Source organism: Gobio gobio, assembly GCF_949357685.1.
Source record: "Gobio gobio genome assembly, chromosome: 4".
Lineage (NCBI taxonomy): Eukaryota > Metazoa > Chordata > Actinopteri > Cypriniformes > Gobionidae > Gobio > Gobio gobio.
In genome coordinates this window covers 44,649,398-44,675,756 of record NC_137100.1, presented here as the reverse complement: position 1 = coordinate 44,675,756, position 26,359 = coordinate 44,649,398, and the positions used below count along the sequence as shown (strand labels likewise).

At 37.1% G+C, this 26,359-nt stretch overlaps 2 protein-coding genes across 3 annotated transcripts in view; one reads left to right on the top strand and one right to left on the bottom strand.

The window, feature by feature from the left end:
- Window positions 1–5,973: 5,973 nt before the first annotated feature.
- Window positions 5,974–23,104, top strand: adam28 (ADAM metallopeptidase domain 28). Its single transcript, XM_079814917.1, has 23 exons — window positions 5,974–6,202; window positions 8,121–8,199; window positions 9,040–9,128; window positions 9,203–9,276; window positions 9,489–9,567; window positions 9,666–9,742; window positions 10,574–10,766; window positions 11,073–11,135; window positions 11,439–11,510; window positions 11,867–12,036; window positions 12,242–12,323; window positions 15,145–15,275; window positions 15,614–15,791; window positions 18,101–18,190; window positions 19,773–19,968; window positions 20,077–20,179; window positions 20,287–20,443; window positions 20,645–20,725; window positions 20,941–21,031; window positions 21,197–21,302; window positions 21,385–21,490; window positions 21,623–21,709; window positions 22,326–23,104. Exons 1-23 carry the CDS (start codon window positions 6,134–6,136, stop codon window positions 22,350–22,352), a joined length of 2,400 nt encoding a protein of 799 aa, XP_079671043.1. The 5' UTR covers window positions 5,974–6,133; the 3' UTR covers window positions 22,353–23,104.
- The window catches only part of ppp3cca (protein phosphatase 3, catalytic subunit, gamma isozyme, a), an 81,221-nt gene continuing 77,953 nt past the window's right edge, over window positions 23,092–26,359 (bottom strand). For both annotated transcript variants that reach the window (XM_079814918.1, XM_079814919.1), the window contains one exon: window positions 23,092–25,621. In XM_079814918.1, coding sequence (XP_079671044.1) covers window positions 25,458–25,621 — 164 coding nt within the window. In that variant the 3' untranslated portion in view covers window positions 23,092–25,457. The remainder of the gene's footprint in view (window positions 25,622–26,359) is intronic.

Below are 26,359 nucleotides of genomic sequence, written 5' to 3'. Positions count from 1 at the left end.
GAAGACTAAACAAATCACATAAAATGTCTGATCTTCTCTTTTCCTCTTTCTAGAAGTTTTCTTTCATCATTGACTGGAGGGAGATGTAGAAAGACAAAAACAGACTAAGAAATTAAACATGGATTTTTCCACTGGAGAACTGAGAGGTGAATTTCTCATGACAAGGAAAGTTATATATATACACACACTGGACAAAATTATAAATGCAACACTTTTGTTTTTGCCCCCATTTTTCATGACCTGAACTCAAAGATCTAAGACTTTTTCTATGTACACAAAAGGCCTATTTCTCTCAAATATTGTTCACAAATCTGTCTAAATCTGTGCAACACATCTCCACATCTCACGCAGTGCAACACATCTCCTTCGTATAGAGTAGATCAGGTTGTTGATTGTGGCCTGTGGAATGTTGGTCCATTCCTCTTCAATGGCTGTGCGAAGTTTTGCTGGATATTGGTTGGAACTGGAGATGTGTGGCACTGTGTAAGGCAAATGGTGCTGACTGGTTTTCGGACCCCCCTATAGTAAAGCTGCACATTTTAGAGTGGCCTTTTATTGTGGCCAGCCTAAGGCACACCTGTGCAATAATCCTGCTGTCTAATCAGCATCTTGGATATGCCACACGTGTGAGGTGGATGGATTATCTCGGCAAAGGAGAAGTGCTCACTAACACAGATTTAGACAGATTTGTGAACAGTCTGTAAATTTTGCCTCTTTGTTGCCATCTCTGTTTAAAACCTGCAATTGCAGTCATTTGCGGAATTATAATCTTTACATGGGTTGTGCATTTGACTGTCTCCTCAGCGCAGATGAATCTAATGTTTTGAAGAGTAATATGTGTAGGCTGTCACTGTACCAGTGTGGATACTGCACTTCGGAATCACAGATTCTGTCTTGGAAGTATGACCAAGATAAGAAAATTATGCAAAAATGTCATCCAAGTACAAGTAATGTAACTTATGTCTGCCACTTTTGTTCTGACCAACTGAGAAAAAAAGCATTACAATAAATCGTGCTACCAACAGTGATTAAATCTAATGATCGCCTAGCTCATATCACATTAAACCGTGCAATTATTATTATTGTTATATTTTGTTCTCAAATTGTTAATGTTAACAACATCAGCATTGCGTGACTATTGCGTACAGTTTCTTAATCTTTTGCTTATGACTACGGGTGAATCCCCAGTTGTCACTGACACTGATGATTGCGTTTGGACCTTCCTGGATTACAATCCGCCATCAAAATGATCAATTTAATGATTCCAGCTGCTGTGAGAAAAGGCTATAAATGATCCACCACCTGCAGCATCCTCACATGCGATACTACTACTAGCCAGACACCTTCTTATACAGGAATGATGCAAAGACATGCTCGAATGTCCTGTGGAATTCCACCACTATCACTCAAATTATAACACATTATTACAAGCTTACCGTTGTGAATAGGGCTAAGGTGAGGGGACAGGTTTGAACACTGGCTGGTTATGTGCTTGCTCAATCATTTATTTTGGATCATTTTTAACCAAAAAAAAGTTATGGACTGCAGCTTTCAATTTACTATTTATAAAGCTGTGTTATGTAGAACATTTCATGCTTCAAACATTTTAAGAAACTATTATTATAACGCATTAATATCAGTGTTATGTTGTTAGAGATTAGTAAGTAGTTTCATTATTGTTTCCATTTCCTTTCTGTAGTTTCAACATATTCATCATGATGTGGAATAAAGCAGCATCCTCCCACATGATGGAAATAGTTGATCTATCTGTCTAAATTTGGGAAGAGAGCCACCATAGTGAGGGCAGAATAATGTTTATTTCTTGGCATTGAGCAGTTTGGGGACATTGCCACCAAGTGGTCGAAAATTATACTTACACTCACAAGATCTCACTCTAAAAATTTTCACACAAAGAGACAAAAGCCAGTTATTTATTAAGCCCTTCAGACCCTGCGTGCGGTCATTGGAATGAACATCACATGTTTTTTGGTTTAAGATTTTATGTTTTTATAATACTGGGTAGTGTACTACCTGGTCACTGTTTAGTCCCTGATCAACCAATCACAATGAAAGTATGACCCATAACTTAATCTAATTGAAATTCAGGCATCACATAAGACATGCATGGCTAACCAACTAGATAGGAGGTGCACACACAGGTTTATATGCAAATTTATGTTCATGGCAGCATGATCAACTTGCACCTTTTATAATCTTACTGTAATAATAACAATATTCAAAGTTAATTTGAAGATATTTCAGAGCTGTACAACACAGGATTTAAAAAAAAAAAAAGTTTAATGTCAATCGCAATGTACACAGGTTTTAATAAAATGAATTATTATTATTTATGTGATTTTATGTCTTCAATGTTGTGACCTTAAACTGTCATTCAGTTTTTCATTAGTTTTAGTGAAAAACATCAACAGTCAATGTGAAATGAGTGAAAACACAGCAACACACACACACACACACACACACACTGATGCCTTATATGCACACAATCATATATTTTTCAAAGCCAGCAAGTACACACAAACACCCTCAGACATGTACACGCATATTCAGCCTTGTAACTAACAAAAATAATCAGTTTTTTGAGATTTCATCCTCTTTTTTCTTGCTCAGTGTTATGTGTTCTTTTCAAAATCTTAAATGCTAGTTCCCATATTGTGTTTAAACTCTAGTTCATAAGTACTGTATGGTTAAAATATGAATTGTTTTTTGCTTCAGTCCTGGTGTCCATTGTAGTAGACATGCAAAAAATAAACAAAACAAATCTTGGGGTTTTTTTGGACTCTGGTGAAGAGGAAATATCAAGTGGACACCTTTTTTTTGGTCAGTGGAAAAAAAAAATCAGGTCTGACAGGAAATACAGTCCTACAAACACTGATATACTGGGGGGGCTGGTGGTTACATACAAAACAACTCATTCTGCTTTGCGAAGTTATTCTTTGTATATGCTTTTATTAAACAATACAATTATTGCAGGGAAACAAAATGGAAGAAGTTGGAACTGCAAATGGATTTGTGAATGCATTGTAATGTTACTTAGGGAAAGAATGTGGAAACATGATCTTCTTAGGTCTCAAGCAAGTCCTTGCATGCCTTCTGAAACTGTTAATCTGTGTGTGGTTTAGAAATTATCTTTGCTGTATAACTCAAAATCCTTATCCTTTATGAACACAAATCACCCTGCACAAGTTCTTAGATGTACCAAAGGTTGTTTGATTCATGCTGACTTTATGATACAGTTACAGAGTACCCATCAAATATTTATTTAATGGTCTAAATACCTCTAAAATATCTAATTACATACTTGAAAATACAACTGATATTTACTAAATATTGCAATGTGTATTCTATAGGAATCTACACAATTTCATAATGAGGAGATACGGTTAATGCGAGAAGCTGTAAAAACATTAGGCTAAAGTACAGTGTGGCAATAGTTCATGCAATGCTTTAAATCTTCTCATGCTTTTACATCATGTCCTATCCGAATATGTCCAAACTGGTTTCTTAATTCAATGGGGGCAACACTTCCAAAAACCAGAAGTGATCTGAATGTCTTTGTTGAAAAGACTCTGCTGAAACACAACGAAAAACATTTGCGCTCCCCCGAGAAACTTTGCGTTCGCTCACAAAGAACACAATAGTTTTGCTAACAAAAACAAACTTTGGGGGAGAAACGCAAAATCAGTGACAAATAATTGTTCATATTTTTTCCCTTCACATTCAAACAGTAGTGTATCTGTAACAGTTTATCCACTGGAGGCAAGTTGTTGGACCCAAGTGCAGCTTTTTATTTACAAAATCCAAACATAAAACAGACGTTGCAAACTAAACTAACTTGACAAAGAAACAAAGACTTGCCTGACAACGGGTTACAATGACATTCAATAACAGACGAAGACACATGGCAAACATGAGGGCTAAATACACACAGACTAATGACAAGAGACACCTGTGAACAGTGATTAAACAATGAACCAATGACATGACACAACACAACACATGAGGGCATGGGAATCACATGACAATAAAACATGACAAAACTAGGAAGTGCATGACAAGACTGAACATGACACACTAAAACATAACCAAGAACATGATAAACTTAAAACATGAACAATGAACATGAACCAACACCAAAACACCCTGTGACAGATCCCCCCCTCTATGGGCGGCCCCTGATGCCCAAACAACACCAACACACCACTAGCCTAACAACAAAGAGTCTGGCGTGGGCGGACCTGGACCCTGTGGCGTGGGCGGACCTGGACCCTGTGGCGTGGGCGGACCTGGACCCTGTGGCGTGGGCGGACCTGGACCCTGTGGCGTGGGCGGACCTGGACCCTGTGGCGTGGGAGGACCTGGACCCTGTGGCGTGGGAGGACCTGGACCCTGTGGCGTGGGAGGACCTGGACCCTGTGGCGTGGGAGGACCTGGACCCTGTGGCGTGGGCGGACCTGGACCCTGTGGCGTGGGAGGACCTGGACCCTGTGGCGTGGGAGGACCTGGACCCTGTGGCGTGGGAGGACCTGGACCCTGTGGCGTGGGAGGACCTGGACCCTGTGGCGTGGGCGGACCTGGACCCTGTGGCGTGGGAGGACCTGGACCCTGTGGCGTGGGAGGACCTGGACCCTGTGGCGTGGGAGGACCTGGACCCTGTGGCGTGGGAGGACCTGGACCCTGTGGCGTGGGAGGACCTGGACCCTGTGGCGTGGGAGGACCTGGACCCTGTGGCGTGGGCGGACCTGGACCCTGTGGCGTGGGAGGACCTGGACCCTGTGGCGTGGGCGGACCTGGACCCTGTGGCGTGGGCGGACCTGGACCCTGTGGCGTGGGAGGACCTGGACCCTGTGGCGTGGGAGGACCTGGACCCTGTGGCGTGGGCGGACCTGGACCCTGTGGCGTGGGAGGACCTGGACCCTGTGGCGTGGGCGGACCTGGACCCTGTGGCGTGGGAGGACCTGGACCCTGTGGCGTGGGAGGACCTGGACCCTGTGGCGTGGGAGGACCTGGACCCTGTGGCGTGGGAGGACCTGGACCCTCAGGAGCTGTGGACGGCCATGGCGGCAACGGCAGTTCAGAGGGCCACAGAGGTTATTATTACTATAAAACAATCAAAATGATATCGATACGACTGTTTATAATGTCATACAGCTATATCTGTAACGAAAAAACATTTACAAGTCTTGACATATCCGGGAGATAGTAAAATCACAGGCTTGCTTATCCCGTGCGAATGCGCCACGCAAAATGCAGATGTGGGGGAGTAATTTCTAAATCACACAAGATCCCCAGATAATACAAATTCCGTGCGAATAGGGCTATAACAAGGACAACACAGACAAGGCTGCCAGGGCAGAACCCTGACAGGTTTGCTCATCCGCCATGAGAAATGTTGCAAGCGGAGTGATACAAACTGTGAAACGGTTAGAGTGCTGCTACTGGGAGAATATCGCACGGCTCCCAGCCAATCAGATTCGAGAAACAGAAAGAACGGTTGCAGCCTTACAACTCTAGTCATGTAACACTTTCATCCTGAGGATATGAATGTTGACAGTGTCAAAATTGCTTACAAAAGTCTTTCAGGTCCTTTGGGTAATGGCAAATATACTTACCTGAAGCAACAATGTTTGATTTACATATTGTTTTTTCAACGATCCAGCTTTATCTACCAGATATCACTCTACAAGTTATTCTCTCTCACACACAAGTTTAGATCCATGACAGAACAGACAATTGAGCAATAGGTCACAGAAGGACGGAGAGCAGGAGGAGGCATGGGAAGAGAGAAAAGGGCCAGTTTGCAACACATACGGCCATAATGGACACTGCATGCTTTCTCCACTCCAACAAGCGAACAATAGCTTTGTTTGAGGCATCAGGAGAAAGCACAAACACTGCATTATTGTCCTTGACTTGACCTTGTGGATTAGAAGAAGAGCAAGAATGCATTTCAGTGGGAGAGGAAATCACAGACTACAGGGCAGGAGCTTCCTATTTTTGCTCACATTAAACATTTTCATGAAAACCCGAGGGCTTGAAAAAGGGAAGGAATTATGGTGTTTTGAAATTCACTACGACCAAACAATGTCCATAGACAGACCCAGTATCAACAAGTATGAATTCGTCTCGAACTAAATTCAAAATCAAACAAACAAAACACAGAAAGAGGACCAACAAAGTGAAGGTAAGACAGTATTTAATGCTCATTCTATGGAGGACTATGGCAGTTTTACTCCTTGAGGCTTAGTTTGTTTTGCTTTTATTCATCTGGTAACTACTATCTGGTACAGTCCCACTTTACATTAGGTGTCTTTAACTACTATGTACTAACATTTAAATTAATCATTTGATACAATGCACTTATTGTGTACATACATGCTTTTACGATGTAGGCCTACTTAAAAATACCTGCATGTAAAACAGCTGTAAAAACATCTATACAATTGCTCTGTTGACCCTTCCCTTACCCCTTAACCCACCCTTAAACCCAACCAAACCAGTCCCTTACCCATATCCCACCTCAATAGCAGAAAACATGTTTTGCAATACAACATCAACACAATAACTATATTGTACTCATCTTTTAATGTAAGTACATAGTAGTTAAGGACACCTAAAGTGTGACCTTTCAGATTTGCAGACTATAAAGTGTGAATAATCTGCAAGCAGTACATTTATCTATCCAAATAATTCTTTGTCTGTTCAATACATTAGGCAAAGGGTCAAAATAATACAATACATCTTTATTACATTGTCAGATGCATTACACATTTTATTTACATGAGATAAGGTGCTTAGATACCCTGGCTGTTACTAGTGGGGCAAACATTCTCGGTGTGTTTTTAGGTAAGCACAATTTCCTGTTTTAGACTGAACGTTTTGTAGTGTTAGTTTTAGTGTTAAGATACAATTTGTTAAGAGACAAGGACTTCACAACGGTCATTGTCCATTAGACAGCAAAGTTGCATTTCAACTTGTGGCTAATGCATATTGCATTTTACATTTACATATCATTGGAGCAACAATTTGGAAAAAGGAAATGTAGAACATAACAGACCTACATTACCAGGTTCATCGGCACAAACACTTACAAAAGTAATTTCCCCTTGGAGTACAAATGTGCAGGTGTTACAGAGAATTGTATTCTCTTTATTCAGAGAACGAATGAACTGAATAAAAATGAACGTTTTTGACCAACAAAGACATTTCCTCAAAGATTTTTGCTCTGACAATTTTATTCAACGATAGATAGACAGACAGACAGACAGACAGACAGACATATTCAACGATAGATAGACAGACAGACAGACAGACAGACAGACAGACAGACAGACAGACAGACAGACAGACAGACAGACAGACAGACAGACAGACAGACAGACAGACAGACAGACAGACAGACAGACAGACAGACAGACAGACAGACAGACAGACAGACAGACAGACAGATAGATAGATAGATAGATAGATAGATAGATAGATAGATAGATAGATAGATAGATAGATAGATAGATAGATAGATAGATAGAATAGATAGATAGATAGATAAGATAGATAGATAGATAGATAGATAGATAGATAGATAGATAGATAGATAGATAGATAGATAGATAGATAGATAGATAGATAGATAGATAGATAGATAGATAGATAGATAGATAGATAGATAGATAGATAGATAGATAGATAGATAGATAGATAGATAGATAGATAGATAGATAGATAGATAGATAGATAGATAGATAGATAGATAGATAGATAGATAGATAGATAGATAGATAGATAGATAGATCTTTCATTAGGTGACCTTTTGGAGCAGTCAAATAAGGACATTGAACATTAACACATGACAGCTATATGTGTGATACACAGCACTTTGTCAACACTAAGCAAGTATCATTACGTCACAGCCTGTCTGTATTTTTCCTGCATTCTTTTCTCTCATGGGCGTGTCTAAGCAGGTCACAAATCTTTTATACCCCTGTGTCATTTCCTGATGCATGTGTAGAGTTTAGACAGCTCGGCATAAGGTGTGGTCTGTGGCCTAAACTACACTTCTGGTGAACTATAAAACTTTGCTTAACCAATCTATCCTGTTTCAGTTGCTCTGTACACTGACAATGACCAGAAGACATCTGATGTTGTGGATCTTCACTCTGTGTGTTTCCCTCAATCCCTCAGGTAAGACACTGGATACACCAGCGCCTCTGCTCCACAATGACTGATTCAATTATGTGTGCACCGCCGTGGACTCTTCAGTAGTAATAACACACTGCACTGACACAGTCTAAAAGTTCATGCGAAGAAGGCAATGTTGTGTTGAGAACCATGTGTTACAATTAAAAAATAAAAATAAAATTCAGTGTCAGATTGTAGGATTACAGATTTTACATTGCAGAAGTATGTGATAATTTAAATTGATCCTAGAATTCATTTAAAAGACTGAGATTCAGATAAATAAATGTAAATTAGGCTTAGAATTGTATTATATTTAATGTTAAAATTCCATATTTTTCGACATGTAACACATCAGAATGCAGTGTCCATGTATTACATGTAAATACAATTGAACCAATACCAAAATAGTAATAGTATTAATACTAAAATAATCCATATATTAATACATGTATTTAATTACTATTATTCAGTACATAACTGCAATATAGAATGTGACCTATTAATTTTGTTTTATTTAATCTACCGCACTTTGGGTCAACAGAAGTGTGTATATTAGATTATTAGATTATATAAAAGGCTGCATCAGTTTAATACCTCAGGCTCAATACCAAAAGCACGCCTTTTTGATTAATTCAGATCTGAGACAGACTGTGTTCAAGTTTACACTTGCTGCTTTCACTAAAATATTTGGATCAGTTGGAACAGTTCTGCCATCTAAATCCTACAGCCTACATATACAGCCTGCTGTATATTCCAATAAATCATAATTACTGTCTGTTTGTTCTTTATGACTAATCTGTGATACCGTGTCTATATTTCCCTCTGTTTGTCAATCTGCTACAGTTGGTCACATTCCTGAACTTGATGGAAAAAAGGTTTATGAGATTGTTCGACCAATCAAATTACATGAGCTACACAAAAGAGATTTAAAGGTGAGCTCTCATCTTCCTACTACTGGAAAGCATTTAAATATTTTAATCAAACTAAATCATTTCTTCCCCTCCAGTCAAGACCTGATACGGTCAAATATGCCATGACACTGGGTGGTAGAGACATTGAAATGCATCTCCACAAAAATGAGTAAGTCCGTCTCCTCAGTTACTCATTTTTATTTTGCATAGCCTACCTTGTCTTATCAAAAATCTGCACATGTTGGAATTGAAAAAAGTTCCTCATTGTCACAGACAAACATATCCGTGTCATATTAAAACTACAGTTCACACATTACACATTGTGTTTTGTTCATTGTGACATTTTTGTGACTAATCTGAGATATGTGTGTTGGTCAACAGTGGCATGCTGACTAAAGACTACAGCGAGACCCACTACACTAAAGACGGGATGCTTGTTACAACCACACCTGATGATCTGGTATGCTATTCCCAGTATACTCAGTAATAGAACATATGACATTTAACGTACTGCAATAAATTATTACTCCACAGTTTAAATCCCTTTTTCATCCACAGGACTTATGTTATTATCATGGGAAAATAGTAAATGACAGCGAATCGCTGGTTAGCATGAGCATCTGCGATGGACTACGGTAGGGGAAAACATAATTTTAAAAAATACGTTTCTTTTTCATTTTGATCACCACACATTGGTCACGATGAAATAAAAATGGCCAGTTCTTGTTTTTTAAGGAAGATTTCAGTATTTATTATAAATTATCCGTGCACATACAATTTTTATGTATTTCTTATTTTCGTAATCTCTTCTCTGATGGCGCGTTTTTCAGCCTGTCACTCGCATGAGATCACAGCAATAGCAAATGACAACAATCCAACGATCCAATTCCTGATGGACAAATTCAAATCCCGCCCTATATTTTTCATATCATATATACGCACAAATAGGGGGGGGGGGGGGGGGGGGCGATCGTACCTTCTGATTCATGTTGACTTTAAGTTGCTTTAACAAATAATAACAATCATTTTTATTTATATAGTGCCTTTCAGGACCTCAAGGTACAAGTAGCTTTGCGCTTTACAAAGTAGACATAAATCTTCAAAAAGTTTGTTTAAAATATTTAAAGCCTTTTAGAAAGCTATTATATATATTTGTTTATTTTATTTTTTATTTCCCCCCAATCACTATACTGGTTTTACTCTTGATATTGTTATATATACAGCAGTTCCTCCTTCCTTAAATATGTTTTTTTTTTTTACCTTTCTCCAATAAAAGGAAGTTACAGAGTAACTTGTGTGTTTTCTACAAATGAAACATAAATTACACATGGTTTCCCAAGTACTCTTGATTAAGTTACCTCTTGGGCCAATTTTATTTCCCAGGCTTACTCTCGTTCTTGCTCTCTTTAACCAGTTCAAAAGACTCTCAAATGAAATTGTGTCCATTGTGTGAACTATCTTCACAGAGGCTTTTTTCAAACAGCGGAGCAGAGGTTTCTGATCGAGCCTTTGTCCGAAGATGGTGGTGGTGACCATGCTGTCTTAAAATATGAAGATGCCCAAGAAGACACGCCGAGGGTGTGTGGAGTCACCAACACTAGTTGGGATGAGAGTGGGGATGGCGCTCCACGCATCCTCAAAACCCGTTCTCGTTCCTCAGTAAGACTGTCTATTCATCATTACAAAAAGCAGCAAAGAACAATGAGGTTAAAGTTTCACAAGAATTAACCATAGCTGGATTCTCATGTGATAAAAAATAAATTGCAGAAGTTGAAAGTGCAACACATGTCCTAAATTACTCTATAATAAAAATACGAACCACTTCACTTCAGTGCATAGGATGAATTATAATTGATCCTATGCACTGAAGTAAAGTAGTTTGTATTGTTCTCAAAGGGATTTCACTGAATTCATTATTCTGTTTTCTGTTCTCTGTTTTCCACCTATTGCTTTCCTCTTGATCAGGGGCCAACTATGTTCCAGAAACAAAAATACATCGAGTTCTTCCTGGTGGCAGACAACAGAGAAGTACGAGCGAGAATAAATGCACCTAGTGTTTCAATATAACAGAGTTTTTTATTTTGGGATCTCAGTCATTGTCAGCTGATAAAACTAAAGCAAAAAAAACAAAAAAACATAGGTTAGAGGAAAATATGTGGGATGTTGTTTGTTCAACATTATTGTTTTCATGGAATCAACTGTTTCTAAATTTGTCACAGAACATTTTAAAACACTGATGCTAACAGATTTCCGAGAGAGTGTCCTAATACCAGAGTGACTAATACGTGACGTAATGCTTTGATTCATAATTCAATTTCTTTCCCCCCTCAGTTCAAGAAAATGGACAGCGATCTTGGGAAGCTGAGAAAGAGGATATTTGAGATCCTCAATTTCATCAATAATGTGAGTGACTAATGACGTATATGCTACTCAAAAAGTCCAGTGTGGCAACATTTATGACATAGACAAGGATTTTTGAGTGTGATAATTGACAGGATCACATGATACGGATCTTTGCTGTGTAATATATTATAGTATAATATAGTAGTGGTTTAGTACTTTAGTTAAAAACTATTTATGATGTCCAAATAGTACAAAACAAAGGAATATTTTGAAATAAAATGAGTAATAAATAGTGCAGAATCTTATTATTTGGTTCTAGACTTATCAAATTTGTGACAGTCTGTGACTTCCTTGCTTCTTTGAACCCTATTGTACATAATATACAATAACATACAATTCTCTTACTGGGTGTGCAGGTCTATAAAGAAATCAACACCTTTGTTGCTCTGACCGGATTTGAAGTGTGGACAGACAGTGATAAGATAACAGTGTCCGGTGTTGCTGGAGCAACTCTAGACAGCTTTACCAATTGGAGGAACAGCGATCTCATTAAAAGAAAGAAGCATGACAATGCCCAACTCCTCAGGTCAGCTCCAATAACTACATGTGTGAAAATACAAATATTCAGCTCAGAACTTCTCCAATACTTTCTCTGCTCCAACCTGTGTCAATGTGTTGTACTTTGAACTGGTTTGGGAGCTGAACCAGGAAGAAGACAGATAATATATCCACTTCATGAACTAACTATTCTAAGATTAAACATTGATTTTTTTTTTGCCCTTACATTCCAGTGCAATTGATCTTGATGGAACAACTGTGGGTCTAGCTTACATTGGAACCCTGTGTGGAAGTCATTCAACAGGGATTGTGCAGGTATTACTATTCTCTAAAAAAAAGTGAATTTAAATTCAAAAATATGTATTTAAAATAATTTTAATAAAAATAAATAAATTTAGGATCACAATAAATGAAAGGGAAATGCACTAACTGCACTGAAATCGGTGTATGAATCTTTTTATGTAAGAAATCACACACACACACCCTACTGAATAAATATAATACACACACACTCACCTAAAGGATTATTAGGAACACCTATTCAATTTCTTATTAATGCAATTATCTAATCAACCAATCACATGGCAGTTGCTTCAATGCATTTAGGGGTGTGGTCCTGGTCAAGACAATCTCCTGAACTCCAAACTGAATGTCAGAATGGGAAAGAAAGGTGATTTAAGCAATTTTGAGCGTGGCATGGTTGTCGGTGCCAGACGGGCCGGTCTGAGTATTTCACAAATCGCTCAGTTACTGGGATTTTCACGCACAACCATTTCTAGGGTTTACAAAGAATGGTGTGAAAAGGAAAAAACATCCAGTATGCGGCAGTCCTGTGGGCGAAAATGCCTTGTTGATGCTAGAGGTCAGAGGAGAATGGGCCGACTGATTCAAGCTGATAGAAGAGCAACTTTGACTGAAATAACCACTCGTTACAACCGAGGTATGCAGCAAAGCATTTGTGAAGCCACAACACGCACAACCTTGAGGCGGATGGGCTACAACAGCAGAAGACCCCACCGGGTACCACTCATCTCCACTACAAATAGGAAAAAGAGGCTACAATTTGCACAAGCTCACCAAAATTGGACAGTTGAAGACTGGAAAAATGTTGCCTGGTCTGATGAGTCTCGATTTCTGTTGAGACATTCAGATGGTAGAGTCAGAATTTAGCGTAAACAGAATGAGAACATGGATCCATCATGCCTTGTTACCACTGTGCAGGCTGGTGGTGGTGGTGTAATGGTGTGGGGGATGTTTTCTTTGCACACTTTAGTCCCCTTAGTGCCAATTGGGTATCGTTTAAATGCCACGGTCTACCTGAGCATTGTTTCTGACCATGTCCATCCCTTTATGACCACCATGTACCCATCCTCTGATGGCTACTTCCAGCAGGATAATGCACCATGTCACAAAGCTCGAATCATTTCAAATTGGTTTCTTGAACATGACAATGAGTTTACTGAACTAAAATGGCCCCCACAGTCACCAGATATCAACCCAATAGAGCATCTTTGGGATGTGGTGGAACGGGAGCTTCGTGCCCTGGATGTACATCCCTCAAATCTCCATCAACTGCAAGATGCTATCCTATCAATATGGGCCAACATTTCTAAAGAATGCTTTCAGCACCTTGTTGAATCAATGCCACATAGAATTAAGGCAGTTCTGAAGGCGAAAGGGGGTCAAACACAGTATTAGTATGGTGTTCCTAATAATCCTTTAGGTGAGTGTATATATATATATATATATATATATATATATATATATATATATATATATATATATATAGATATATATATATATATATATATATATATATATATATATATATATATATATATATATATATATATATATATATATATATATATATATATATATATATATATATATATACTATCTATATATACTACAGTATATTGTATATACAAAGTGTACAGGCTGATATGTCCTTAACTTAATCAATCACATCATTCCTTTATAGGGCACAGCTGATTGGTTCCTGCTGTATCAGTAGCCAAACAGTCCAAATACTTGGACAGCATACACTGTATACACATATATGCAGTATTGGGGAAAGTTAGAAGTAATGCATTACAATATTGTGTTACTCTCTAAAAAAAAGTAACTACTTGCATTAGTTACTTTCTATGGAAAGTAATCCATTACATTTCATTTTTGGTGTGAAAGGCCCTTTACCAGCAAAGGCATTGGTTAATAAAGTGAGATTAAATACATAAGTTATTTTTGTGTAATTTAATATATTTAATATATATTCTGAGATTGCATTTCACTGTTTTTATTCATTTTGATTAATACTGAATCGTTTTTTTTTTTTTGCAAGTGAGATGAGTAAATGTCTGCACATTTATTCTAAAACTAAAATAACCATCATGTTCACGCAGTGCACACAATGCTTCTGCACTCACGATTTCCCCCAACATTGACAGGAGTGCTGTCAGTCAGTAAATGGAAAAACAAAGTAACTTGCGTTGCTTATTTGAAAAAGTAACTGTAAAAATAATGTGTTACTTTACTAGTTACTTTTAAAAGTAATCTGATAACGTAACTCCAATTAAGGGAAGTACAAATTATGTAATGCATTACCGCCAACACTGCGCACACACACACACACACACACACACACACACACACACACACACACACACACACACACACACACACACACACACACACACACACACACACACACACACACACACACACACACACACACACACACACACACACACACACACACACACACACACACACACACACACACACACACACACACACACACACACACACACACACACACACACACACACACACACACACACACACACACACACACACACACACATATATACATTTTGCTTTGGAATGGTTTATCCTTCAAGAGAAAAGAGAATAGTGTTTTCACAATAATGGAAGAAGTGTTTTTGCCCATTGTCTCGTCTGCGGTGTATCACTTACAGTTGCAATGTCTTATTCTTTACTTCCTCACAATTCCTAATACTTGATTATAATATAGACTAAATAAATATTTGAAAGAAAAATCCATGTTTTCATCAATGTTAAGCCTCGATTTATAGTTTGTGTGCTAACCGATCTATATCTTTCCTCTTCAAAGGATCACAACTCTAAGGCTATAGCAGTGGGGGCTACTATTGCCCATGAAATGGGGCACAATCTCGGGATGAATCATGACACAAGCAGCTGCATTTGTTCTGATGGCACATGCATTATGACAGCTGCTCTCAGGTACCTCCTATATATGCCACTGACAAAATTGTGTCTAATAATTGCGTTTTTTTGTCTTTATTTCCATACACCTAAGCATATTTATTTCAAATATAGAGCAAACATAATGCATATTTAAATAAAACAACAATGCTTTCCACAAGTATTTTGAGTATTCACATGTTATTTGTACTAATATATCACCATAAAAGGCATTTATATTCAACACTGCTGTTAATATTAATAAATCTTAAGTTTTATATAAATGTGATAATCTCAGCGTTTTATTTAGACTAGGAGTTTACGGAGAGCCTAAAACAAAATTTCAAAACAAATATCACCACTCCATGTCTCCACAGCTATTTCATCCCTCAACACTTTAGCAGCTGCAGTACTGAGACCTTTGCAGATTACCTGGACAAAAGAAACCCAGAATGTCTTCTAAATATGCCTGAACCAGAAGAATTGATTCAGCCAGCTGTGTGTGGAAATGGATTTGTGGAGAAAGGAGAAGAATGTGACTGTGGAACGGTTCAAGTAAGCAGTTTCCTATATCTGAATTCAATGATTTGACATATATATATATATATATATATATATATATATATATATATATATATATATATATATATATATATATATATATATATATATATATATATATATATATATATATATATATATATATATATATATATATATATATATATATATATATATATATATATATATATATATATATATATAGTGGCATGAAAAAGTATGTGAACCGCTTGCAGAATCTGGGAAAATGGGAATAATTTTAACTAAATAAGAGGGATCATCCAATATGCATGCTATTTTTTATTTAGTACTGTCCTGAATAAGATATTTTACATAATTTATTTTTTTACATATAGTCCACAAGACAAAAGAATAGCTGATTTTTTTTAAATAACCTTGATAAAAAGTTTATGAACCATTGATTCTCAGTGCTGAGTGTCGTTCCCTGGATGATCCACGGCTGTTTTTTTGTTTTGTGATGGTTGTTCACGAGTCCCTTTTTTGTCCTGAGCAGTTAAACTGCCCAATGTTCTTCAGAAAAATCCTCCAGGTCCTGCACATTCTTCAGTTTTCCAGCATCTTTATCATATTTGAACCCTCTCCAGGATTGACTGTATGATTTTAAGATCCATCTTTTCAGACTGTGGACAATTGAGTGACTCAAACACAATTACTAAAAAAGGTTCAAACATTCACTGATGCTCCAGAAGGAAACACAATGCATTAAGAGCCGGGGGTGAACGTTTGAACAGGATGAAGATGTCCACATTTTTCTTATTTTGTTTAAATATATATTTTTTTCATTTAGTACTGCCCTTCAGAAGACTTGCATGTTTCCCGGAATACAAATTAAGTACAATTTACCTTGATTTTCAAATTCAAAAGGTTTTCACCCCCCGGCTCTTAATGCATCGTGTTTCCTTCTGGAGCATCAGTGAATGTTTGAACCTTTTTTAGTAGTTGTGTTTGAGTCCCTCAATTGTCCTCAGTGTGAAAAGATGGATCTTAAAATCATACAGTCATTGCTGGAGAGGGTTCAAATATGAAAAAGAGGCTAGAAAACTGAAGAATGTGCAGGACCTGGAGGATTTTTCTGAAGAACATTGGGCAGTTTAACTGCTCAGGACAATCAAGGGACTCGTGAACAACCATCACAAAACAAAAAAACAGCGGAAACACCGTGGATCATCCAGGGAACGACACACAGCACTGAGAATCAATGGTTCATAAACTTTTTATCAGGGTTATTTGAATAAATTCAGCAATTTTTTTTGTCTTGTGGACTATATGTAAACATTTTTTATGTAAAATATCTTATTCAGGACAGTACTAAATAAAAAATAACATGCATTTTGTATGATCCCTCTTATTTAGTTAAAATTATTCCCATTTTCACAGATTCTGCAAGCGGTTCACATACTTTTTCATGCCACTGTATGTATATATATATATATATATATATATATATATATATATATATATATATATATATATATATATATATATATATATATATATATATATATATATATATATATATATATATATATATATATATATATATATATATATATATATATATATATATATATATATATATATATATATACACAAAATATATATAGTAATTTTTCCTAGTGTGAAAACAAGATTCCTAGAGAATAGAAATGATTTGAGCAGAGGTTTGATTAAAAAGCGTCCATTTTGCTTTGTTTGGTGTTTTCTAACAAGACAAATAGTGACCAAAAGCAAACAACACACAAAAATATGAACGATGTAAAAACACTAAAACGTATTCCTCACATAAGATAATTTGACTCAACAAATGAAAGCCACATAGGCTACTGTCAGGAAGAAAGATACTGTCAAGACATGTACAGACAATTCTCAGGAATGTTTTTCAGCATTTGACAACACGTTGCTAGTTTTGTGTTTGGAGTGCTTATGGGACAATCTCTCATTATGCAATATCTTAATTCTATAAGTGCACTCTCTGCAGATGGAATACATGAATTATTGCAGATTTGTTCATATATGCACTACATCAGTCATCTCTTCTTCTTGGACAGAATTTGAGTAGGATTCACTGCATATTTTTGCTGGATCCTTATGTTCATTCATTCACTCACTCATTGTCAGTAAATTATTTTCCAAGAGCTTTTCTAAATTCTCAGAACTAGAACATAAAAAGTACATTTATTATGTGCTCACAACGTAAACACGCCCACTATGCTAAGACATCTTAAGACATTCTCAGTGTCATTATTTCACAACCAACATTAACACTATTTGTTTTTGCATAGGAGTGTACAAACCCATGCTGCAATGCAACCACCTGCAAACTGACAGAGGGCTCACAATGTGCAACAGGAGAATGTTGCGAGCAGTGCAAGGTAAGATTCCGAGAGCAGGGGGCATTTTGCTGTATCATTCATCAAATCATGAACGTATCAAATCAACAGGACTGCTTTGGGACACAACATACCGGTATATTCACAATTTATTGTGTTTAAGCTTCTGTGTTTAAAAAAAGAAAAAGACAGCAAACTTCCAAGTGCCTTCTGTATCAAAAGAGACATAGTACTAACAATTATCATGAACAAACCAAATTAGCTTGAAACAACATAAATGTAAACAAATGAGCTACATTTCAGGCAGTGGCGGAGTCAGAGAGGTGTGCGGGGTACCACTGGACACCCCTGACATCTGATTTGCCGCCCTAGGTGCAAACCCAAAATTTCATTTGCTACTGGCATACTCGTTTTTCATTTCATCTCTTGTTGAAAGAAGCATTTGATGTGTGGTGGCGCAGTATATTCATAATATGTATATTAACGTTGAATATTAGGAGAATATTAATGTTTGTTGCAAGATACTGAAGAATAAGAATAAGGGAGTTTCAGAGTGTACGAGAAGCGCAGAGCTATTCAAAATCCTGCCGTGCCATACAGCACCACTCATAGTTTTCCATTAAATTACATTTGTCCCAAATCGTGGTTAATGTAAATTTCATATAGAGAGATAAAATAACATAGAATGTTTTCTCTTTCGTTTGAACTGTTTTTACAGCAAAACAAAACTGGAAACTGAGTTTCACAAGATTATTCTTGAACTTCTACACTACAGAAGCGTGTTCATGATCAGTCTGGCTGTTTCAATGCCTTTATTTGTATAAATCTAAAAGTATGTGATGGGATATGTGTGTTCTTTGGAGCACTACTGTACTACAGATTCACTATGGCCAAAAAAGCTGAAAGGGATATTTCACCCCAAAATTTAAATTCTGTTATCATTTGCTCTCCCTCAAGTTGTTCCAAACCTGTATTCATTTATTTCCTGTGATAAACACAAAAGAAGAATGTCGGTAATCAAACAGTTGCTGGGCCCCATAGTATGGGGAAAAAATACTATGGAAGTGAATGGGGCCCATCAAATGTTTGGCTCCCCATGTTCTTCAAAATATCTTCTTTTGTGTTCATCAGAGGAAAGAATTTAATACAGATTTGGAACAACTTGAGGGAGAGCAAATTATGACAGAATTAAAAAATTGCCCAATTTAAACTGCAAGTGATTCTGAATCTTACTGCGGTGAGCAGAAAAGTTTCTCAATAGGGGGTGTCGTATTCCACTATTGTGCTAGCATGTTCTTTAGGCGGTGCAATTATTAAAGGGAAATCTTTCAATTCCTTCTCATGAATAAAGATGAGACTCGAATTACGTTTCTGTTCTCTGTAGGTTTTCATACCAATTACATTTCACACTTGGGAAAAAAAAATCAACAAAATAAATGGTTTAGAATATTTCCTTTAATATTATAATGAGTACACTCAAAACAATGTGTTATCAGTTTTCAATGACGTTAAATCGATGTCATCGTCTCAAAAAAAGGAAAATAAATACAGTTTCATTTACTGTTAATAACCACAAATCTTCCGTACTTTGAGTATAACCGTGTTTTTTATTCCTCCCCATCAGATGAGGTCAGCCTCACATGTGTGTCGTCCCAAAAATGATGACTGTGATTTGCCCGAGTCGTGCACTGGAAAATCAGCCGTGTGTCCTGAAGATGTCTTTACAGTCAATGGACTCCCTTGCAAAAATGGGAAAGGTTATTGCTACAATGGCCAGTGCCCTCAGAGAGAGGAGCAGTGCATTAAAATGTGGGGTCCAAGTGAGTACAGCAATATATTGATGCAACACAATAATACTAAAAAATAATCCGTGCTGAACCCCACATGACTGCTAATTTTTCTATTATTACAAAAATAAATAAATAAAGGTGCTGAGGTGGCTGGAGAAAATTGCTACAACCAAAACACAAGAGCACTGTACTATGCCTACTGCAAACGTAAAGGCGATATATATATCGGATGCCAAAAACAGTACGATTTTACATCCATCTGTACATCTTTTTCTTTCACATATCATACTGTCCAATTACTATTTTGCCCCATCTGATCAACCACCAATTTTATTTATCTATCTACAGAGATGTGATGTGTGGAAAACTGTTCTGTGTAAATGGCAACGCAAGTCCCAATTATGGACGGCTGGTATCATTCAGCAACTGTAAAGCCACATTCTACAGCAATCCTGAAGAGGATTACGGCCAAGTGGACACTGGCACCAAATGTGGGGACGGGTTGGTAAGGCTGATCTCCACATGTATGCCAGTTATACTACAAACACACAAATGTTCTTATAGTTCAATAACAATTAATTCCTTCAAGGATTCCTTCAAACTGAAAACGTTGCCACAATTGTGACATTTAGAATATTTTAAAGCAACAGGAAGCATATTATTGATTTCTTGCCATTCTTTATTCATTTATTTATCGTTTACTCAGGTTTGCAACCAGAATGAGTGCGTTGACCTAGAGACGGCTTACAAAGCAACCAACTGCTCAGCCAAGTGCAAAGGCCATGCGGTAGGTCCTTTCTCAAACATTAATTTCTCGTTTTCCTCATAAAATGGAACAAATAGACCTAAACCAACACTGTCTCTGCTTTATTTCAAGAGGTCATTGGTTTATGACTATTTCAAGTCTATTAACATAACTTTCCTTCACATCAGAAGTTGTAGAACTTGGTGTGATTTAGAAGAATTAGTATAAGTGTCTATATATATATATATATGTTACAGGTTTGTGACCACAGACTGCAATGCAGATGTGAAACGGGATGGCTGCCGCCAGATTGTGAAGCACCAACCGAAAGCGACGGTTTGTCTAAAGGTAGTACTGCAGATACTGCATTCATCCTCATATTCTTTTAGTTTTGATGATCATAAATGAGTGTTCCCTTTAAGTCGGTCACGTTCGATGTACGTCTCCGTTCCCTCCTTCAGGGAATGAGGGTTACACACGTAACCGAAACGTTTTGCCTTTTTGTACTTCTAGGTGTGATAGTAGCCATTGTGGTGGCTGTCTGTGTTCTGATTGGTATACTTCTCATTGGACTGGCCGTCTTTTACAAACGCAGAAAGAGCACACCATATTCATCCAAGTAAGAGTATAGTAAACAGATGCTTACACACTTGGGAAAGTCAATGAATCAATTGTATTTAATGCTGCGGTTTTCTCAAAAGCCCCCCAAGGCAGCAGAAAGTTCATGTAGTTGACATCCCTGACTTGAGCCACCAGAGATTGCCGACGCCAAATCAGAGGCCCTCTCCAAATCAGAGGCCCTCTCCGGTAACTCACAGTCACTAACTTAACATCTAACTTCATTTAATCATCTCATTTAAACAAACACATCTCTTATAAATTCAATACTGAATGAATGATAAAAGTGTGATCAGGACCTTGTGTTCTTAAAATTTTTAGGCAATAAAACCTTCAGCACCTCCTCCACCTCCACCCTCTTCAGTCCCGTCCAGAGCTCTACATAACGACTTCACAACTGCACGTCAGGTAACGCTACATGTTTAATGATTGTCGGTATTTATGGGATAGTTCAAACCAAAGTTAGAAATCTGTCACCATCTTGTTGTTTCAGATCTATTGTGACTTATTTTCTGTTGGTTTTCTGTGGAACACAAGTGTTTAGCACTTGTGTTGCTCTTTTTCTTTAAACATACAGTGCAAGTAGATGGGGGTCAGGAATGATCAAACTCCAAAATGGCAAAAAAAAAAAGTCCATGGGACTCATCTACAACATTCAACACCTACTAAAGTAGTGCAATAGCTGTGTGTGAGAAATTTGAATTAAATTTAAAGTTGTCCACTGAAAATTTTGATTTGAAAATCTTACTTGACAGCTTTGATCACCATTTACTCTAAGTTTGGTCATTCTGATATGAAAACAAGGAAGAACTGAATACATTTTGACAGACATTTGGGTCTGTTGAACTACACTGTATCTTTACCTATCCCAGTCACTCAGTTTAGAAAAAAAAAATCAAAGCATTGAGAAGATTATCTGGCAAGTTTACATTTATCAATTGAGCAAACATACATTTGAAAAATGTGGTCTGATGATTATGTCTTCAGAAACATAAGAGATCTTCAATATTTCTCCCCCTCATAGGCTCTTAGACCACCTCCAAGGGTGTGATGTCTGGCACCTTTCAAACCTCAAGAAGTTGAACCCGCACTTTGGGGTGGTCTATCAGAAGGGAATGCAAGTGTTTGAAAGAGACTGAGGCTTAATAAACTATTCAGGAGACGACCATATCTGTGAAAGTAAGCCATAGTCCTAGCATAAAGATGAGACCAAAGTAACACATTGAAATGAATTTTAATGTGTAAAAGATTGTCCTTGAGTCACATAATGAATGCTCATGTTTGTAATGAAAGTAATGTTTGTTTTTAACTGGAAAATGATTGTTTTTATTTTACATTATTTATTTGTACAGTATGCTTCTGCGTAAATGAGCCTGACTTCTGTATGATTTTTACCATTTGCAGTCAGAAATAATAGCTGACTCACTTCCACTGAATGTTTAAGAGACAAAATCAGAAAGCTGCATTTCTAAAAATTATGAAATTTCACCCCCCCCCCTTTGAAAAGTCCCTAACTGTCTAAGATGCGATATTCTTTCTAGTTTTTCATAGCAATGTCTGCCAAGCAGTTGAAAACAACACTGTACTTTGTAATATACATTTTGTTACGATGCACTTTCAACATATTATCAAATCTAAATGCTTATATTCTAATGTTTACTTTACTTTGTTTTTTAGTTTTGTATTTATTGAATATAATTGTACTGTAAAATGCAATACTAATGTAAATGTACATTGAAAAACACATTCAGGTGATTTGTTTAAAAAAATATATATATATGACCAAACTTGAGGTCCACAGTATTTCAGTTTTTATTCGTCTTCTCAACCGATACATCTACATAATATCAAGAATTTAAGGTGGCCTCACATTACATGTACTTGACAAAAGGTATTTATAATTATGCTATAATTATGCATACACTTTTCTACACATTCCCACAGATGTTTCTGGACTTAATTGAGTCTCTGAGCCAGTGAAGGCCTAATACTCAACATTTCAGCTTTTTAACACTTAAGATGATTGCAAACAGAAAGTTCAAACTTCCTCTTCCTTTCTCTAGAACTTCAGGTTGCCAGTTATATTAAGACCAGCCGACACCCTGTTAAACCATTATAAGAAAACAGTATAACTGATCCCAGATCAGCTGCTTAATCTCAGTACTTTTATTGGTATCATTTGAAATGCATGCAAGTAAATGTAGCACATTTTTACTTTAGAGTCCACAGACATACAGCATTTCCTGAAGTGTGTGTGTGTGTGTGTGTGTGTGTGTGTGTTCTGCAGGATCAAATCAGTGCAGCATGTCAGAAGGTTACACTGGAATCACATTTATTTATTTTAAAAGCTTTGAGTTCATACACCTAAAAAAAGAAAAGAAAAAGAGCACAACATATTTTTCATATTAATAGTTTGAATGCTTTTGGAATGAAAAGGTAACTTTTAAATCAGACTCGTGTGAAGAACCGGTCCTGTATCTTTAAAAAAAAAAAAAAAAAATTCTAATGTCTAAAATGTTACATACATTTCAAATGCTTCCAGAAAATGACCCGCTAAATTGGGTGGGTTGCTCATGTGCATAGCATCAGACATTCAACATCGAAAATTAAACCTGCTTTAAAACCATATAAACATGCTGCTCTTGTTAAAAAACAAAAGGAAAAAAAAAACCTTAATGCTGTTCCTCTATAGTCTCTTGAAGTTCTGCATCTCAACAGTAGGCGGAGACATACCACAACTTTTCAAAAACCTGTTAAAACAAGCAGCCACGTTAAAAAAAAAATCCCTCCCACGATATCTCAAATAGTGTTACAGCTGAAACCACCAAAACATTTATCAAGCTCAGCATGCTTTGTTAATGTCTCAAGCACAGACCAAATGAAATCGATAGTCTATACGAGCAGTTTCTCAGCAGAGGATGAATACTTTGCAGTAAATGCTGCACTCGTTTCTGCAATGGCCTGGAGGACATTCTTTAAAGAGTGAATAAGACTTGCTGCTTCAGAGTTACGTATAGATGTTTTCTATTTACAAGGACTTGCATTTAGTGCAATATTCTTTAAACTGACCTCGTTACCTCCCCATCACACTGCAAAATGGGGTCGGTAAGAGCTCTGGCAGATAACTCACAGCACAAAAAAAAAAAAAAAAAAGACTTTGGCTTTTGAGTCGATCAAAGCAACTTCTCACGTCCCACATTTGCTGTTACATGTCTACATGAGCTTATAGGCATACTAACAGATTCCACTGGATATAGTAACAAATAAAACCGGTTGCCAATCTCATTTATCATCATTTTAAAAAGAGTGGCAGAAAAGAAATGGGGGAAAGAGAGCCTTGTCTTGAAGTCTGTGTTAAACGATAGCTCTAAAAAGAGCAAACTAACTTCCAGTACAGATGCAGAAGTTGCGTTATGCGATTGTGACAGTGCTTTCATAAGACTTGCTTTGTTATTTCTTTTTTCACTCACAAAAGTAGAATCAAACAACTTCTATTTAAGATCGATCATTCTGACTACTTACATGTGGTGTGTCATCTGGCAAGATTCAAGTGCTGTTTTAGGGAAAAAAAATCCATGTAGAAACAGACACATGGAACCCAAAGCAGCTAATATTTCATTTAGTCTGAATATTACTTAAAACTGAACAACACTTATGTAGCTAGAAAATATTTTTCCATAAACTTATAACTTATTTCCCTTAGGTTTGCTTTGCCTTAATATATCCCTTACAGACATATTTATTGATAACATGCATCAGTATATTCAGCCAAACATTCCCTTGCCAAATACATATTGACATAAAATATTATAAAACGGCATTAACTATGTCTCCTGATCTGTACAGCATCTTAAACCCAAATCTCTGTCTTCGGGATACAAAACTGTAGTTGCAGTTTAAAGGTTGACACATTGTGACTGTATTTTGCACACTTTCAAATGTTCACTCGTCTTTAAAATGTTGCTATCAATTACATCTAATACATTTCATTTAATAAATAAAATCTCATGTTTGTACTTAGTTGTAAGTGATTTCTCTCTCTGTGTGTGGAATGATTCCTCTCCACATCCCAGGCAGTTGAGGGGTCTGTCTCGTGGAGAACGTGGCAGAGCAAGAGAAAATGCTATGGAGGAGAGGAAAAGTGCGAAATCTCCCCTTACACATTCCCGTCAGTGCCGTTTTTCTCGTTGGCAGTGTTAACTGTGGTACCGTCAGGTTGCTGGCCGTCCTTCCGAGGAGGCATCCGTTCGTTTATTCGGTCCAGGCCACGTGCTTCTTCGAAGTTGCGGATTTTCCGTGTAGGAGAGAAGCCTTGGATGGCTAACGGGGGAAAAACAAAAATCAAGGAAAATGAGCTAGTTAGGAAATTATTTGATTAACTTTCAGTGTTTAGTTAAACACATCGTGTCATGAGACAATTAACAAACTGTGCTAGCATACACAACACATCATTTACAGTGATCAAAAAGACTATTCACCTGATTCATTATTTAACTAGGAAACTATTATATTATAAAAGTAATTAGGTTTTTTTTTGCCTCAGAAAATAGAACATAATTAATAAATCATGACAGTAAAAACAATCAATGGTCTGAACAGGAAATAGAGTATTAGATGGTGGCAATAACTGCAACACAACAGACAACGAACAATTTTATGTGATGCATATTAAATGTAGGGCTGACTCATGTGAACCAACTCATTTTTATGAACCAATATCGATTCTTAAATCCCAAGAATCCCGATTAGTCTACCCTTAGTCTATCCTGTTTTCAGTTGATGAATGAAGGGAACATTTTAGCGCGCCTCACATCCAATAAATCTCAATACGCTTTGTGCTATGTTACTTTTGATATGAAAAAGTCTTAGGATTTCAAATTCTGTCCATTTTACTACGAAATAAAAAAAAATTAATACAAAAACAGCATTTTGCCGCTGTTTATTGTGGTGTGGCAGCCTCAGTTCAAGAGAAGCGGCAGCGCAGAACGCACGTGAACCGATCAAATAAACATGAATTAGAGTAGCCTAGAAATAATGTCATTTTAAAGGCAAGTCGGC

Coding starts and splice junctions, on each gene's coding strand:
- adam28 (XM_079814917.1), top strand. CDS start 6,134: ATGAATTCGTCTCGAACTAAATTCAAAATCAAACAAACAAAACACAGA. Junction 10,767..11,072: donor AAACCCGTTCTCGTTCCTCA/GTAAGACTGTCT, acceptor CCTCTTGATCAG/GGGCCAACTATGTTCCAGAA. Junction 18,191..19,772: donor AATGTTGCGAGCAGTGCAAG/GTAAGATTCCGA, acceptor CCTCCCCATCAG/ATGAGGTCAGCCTCACATGT.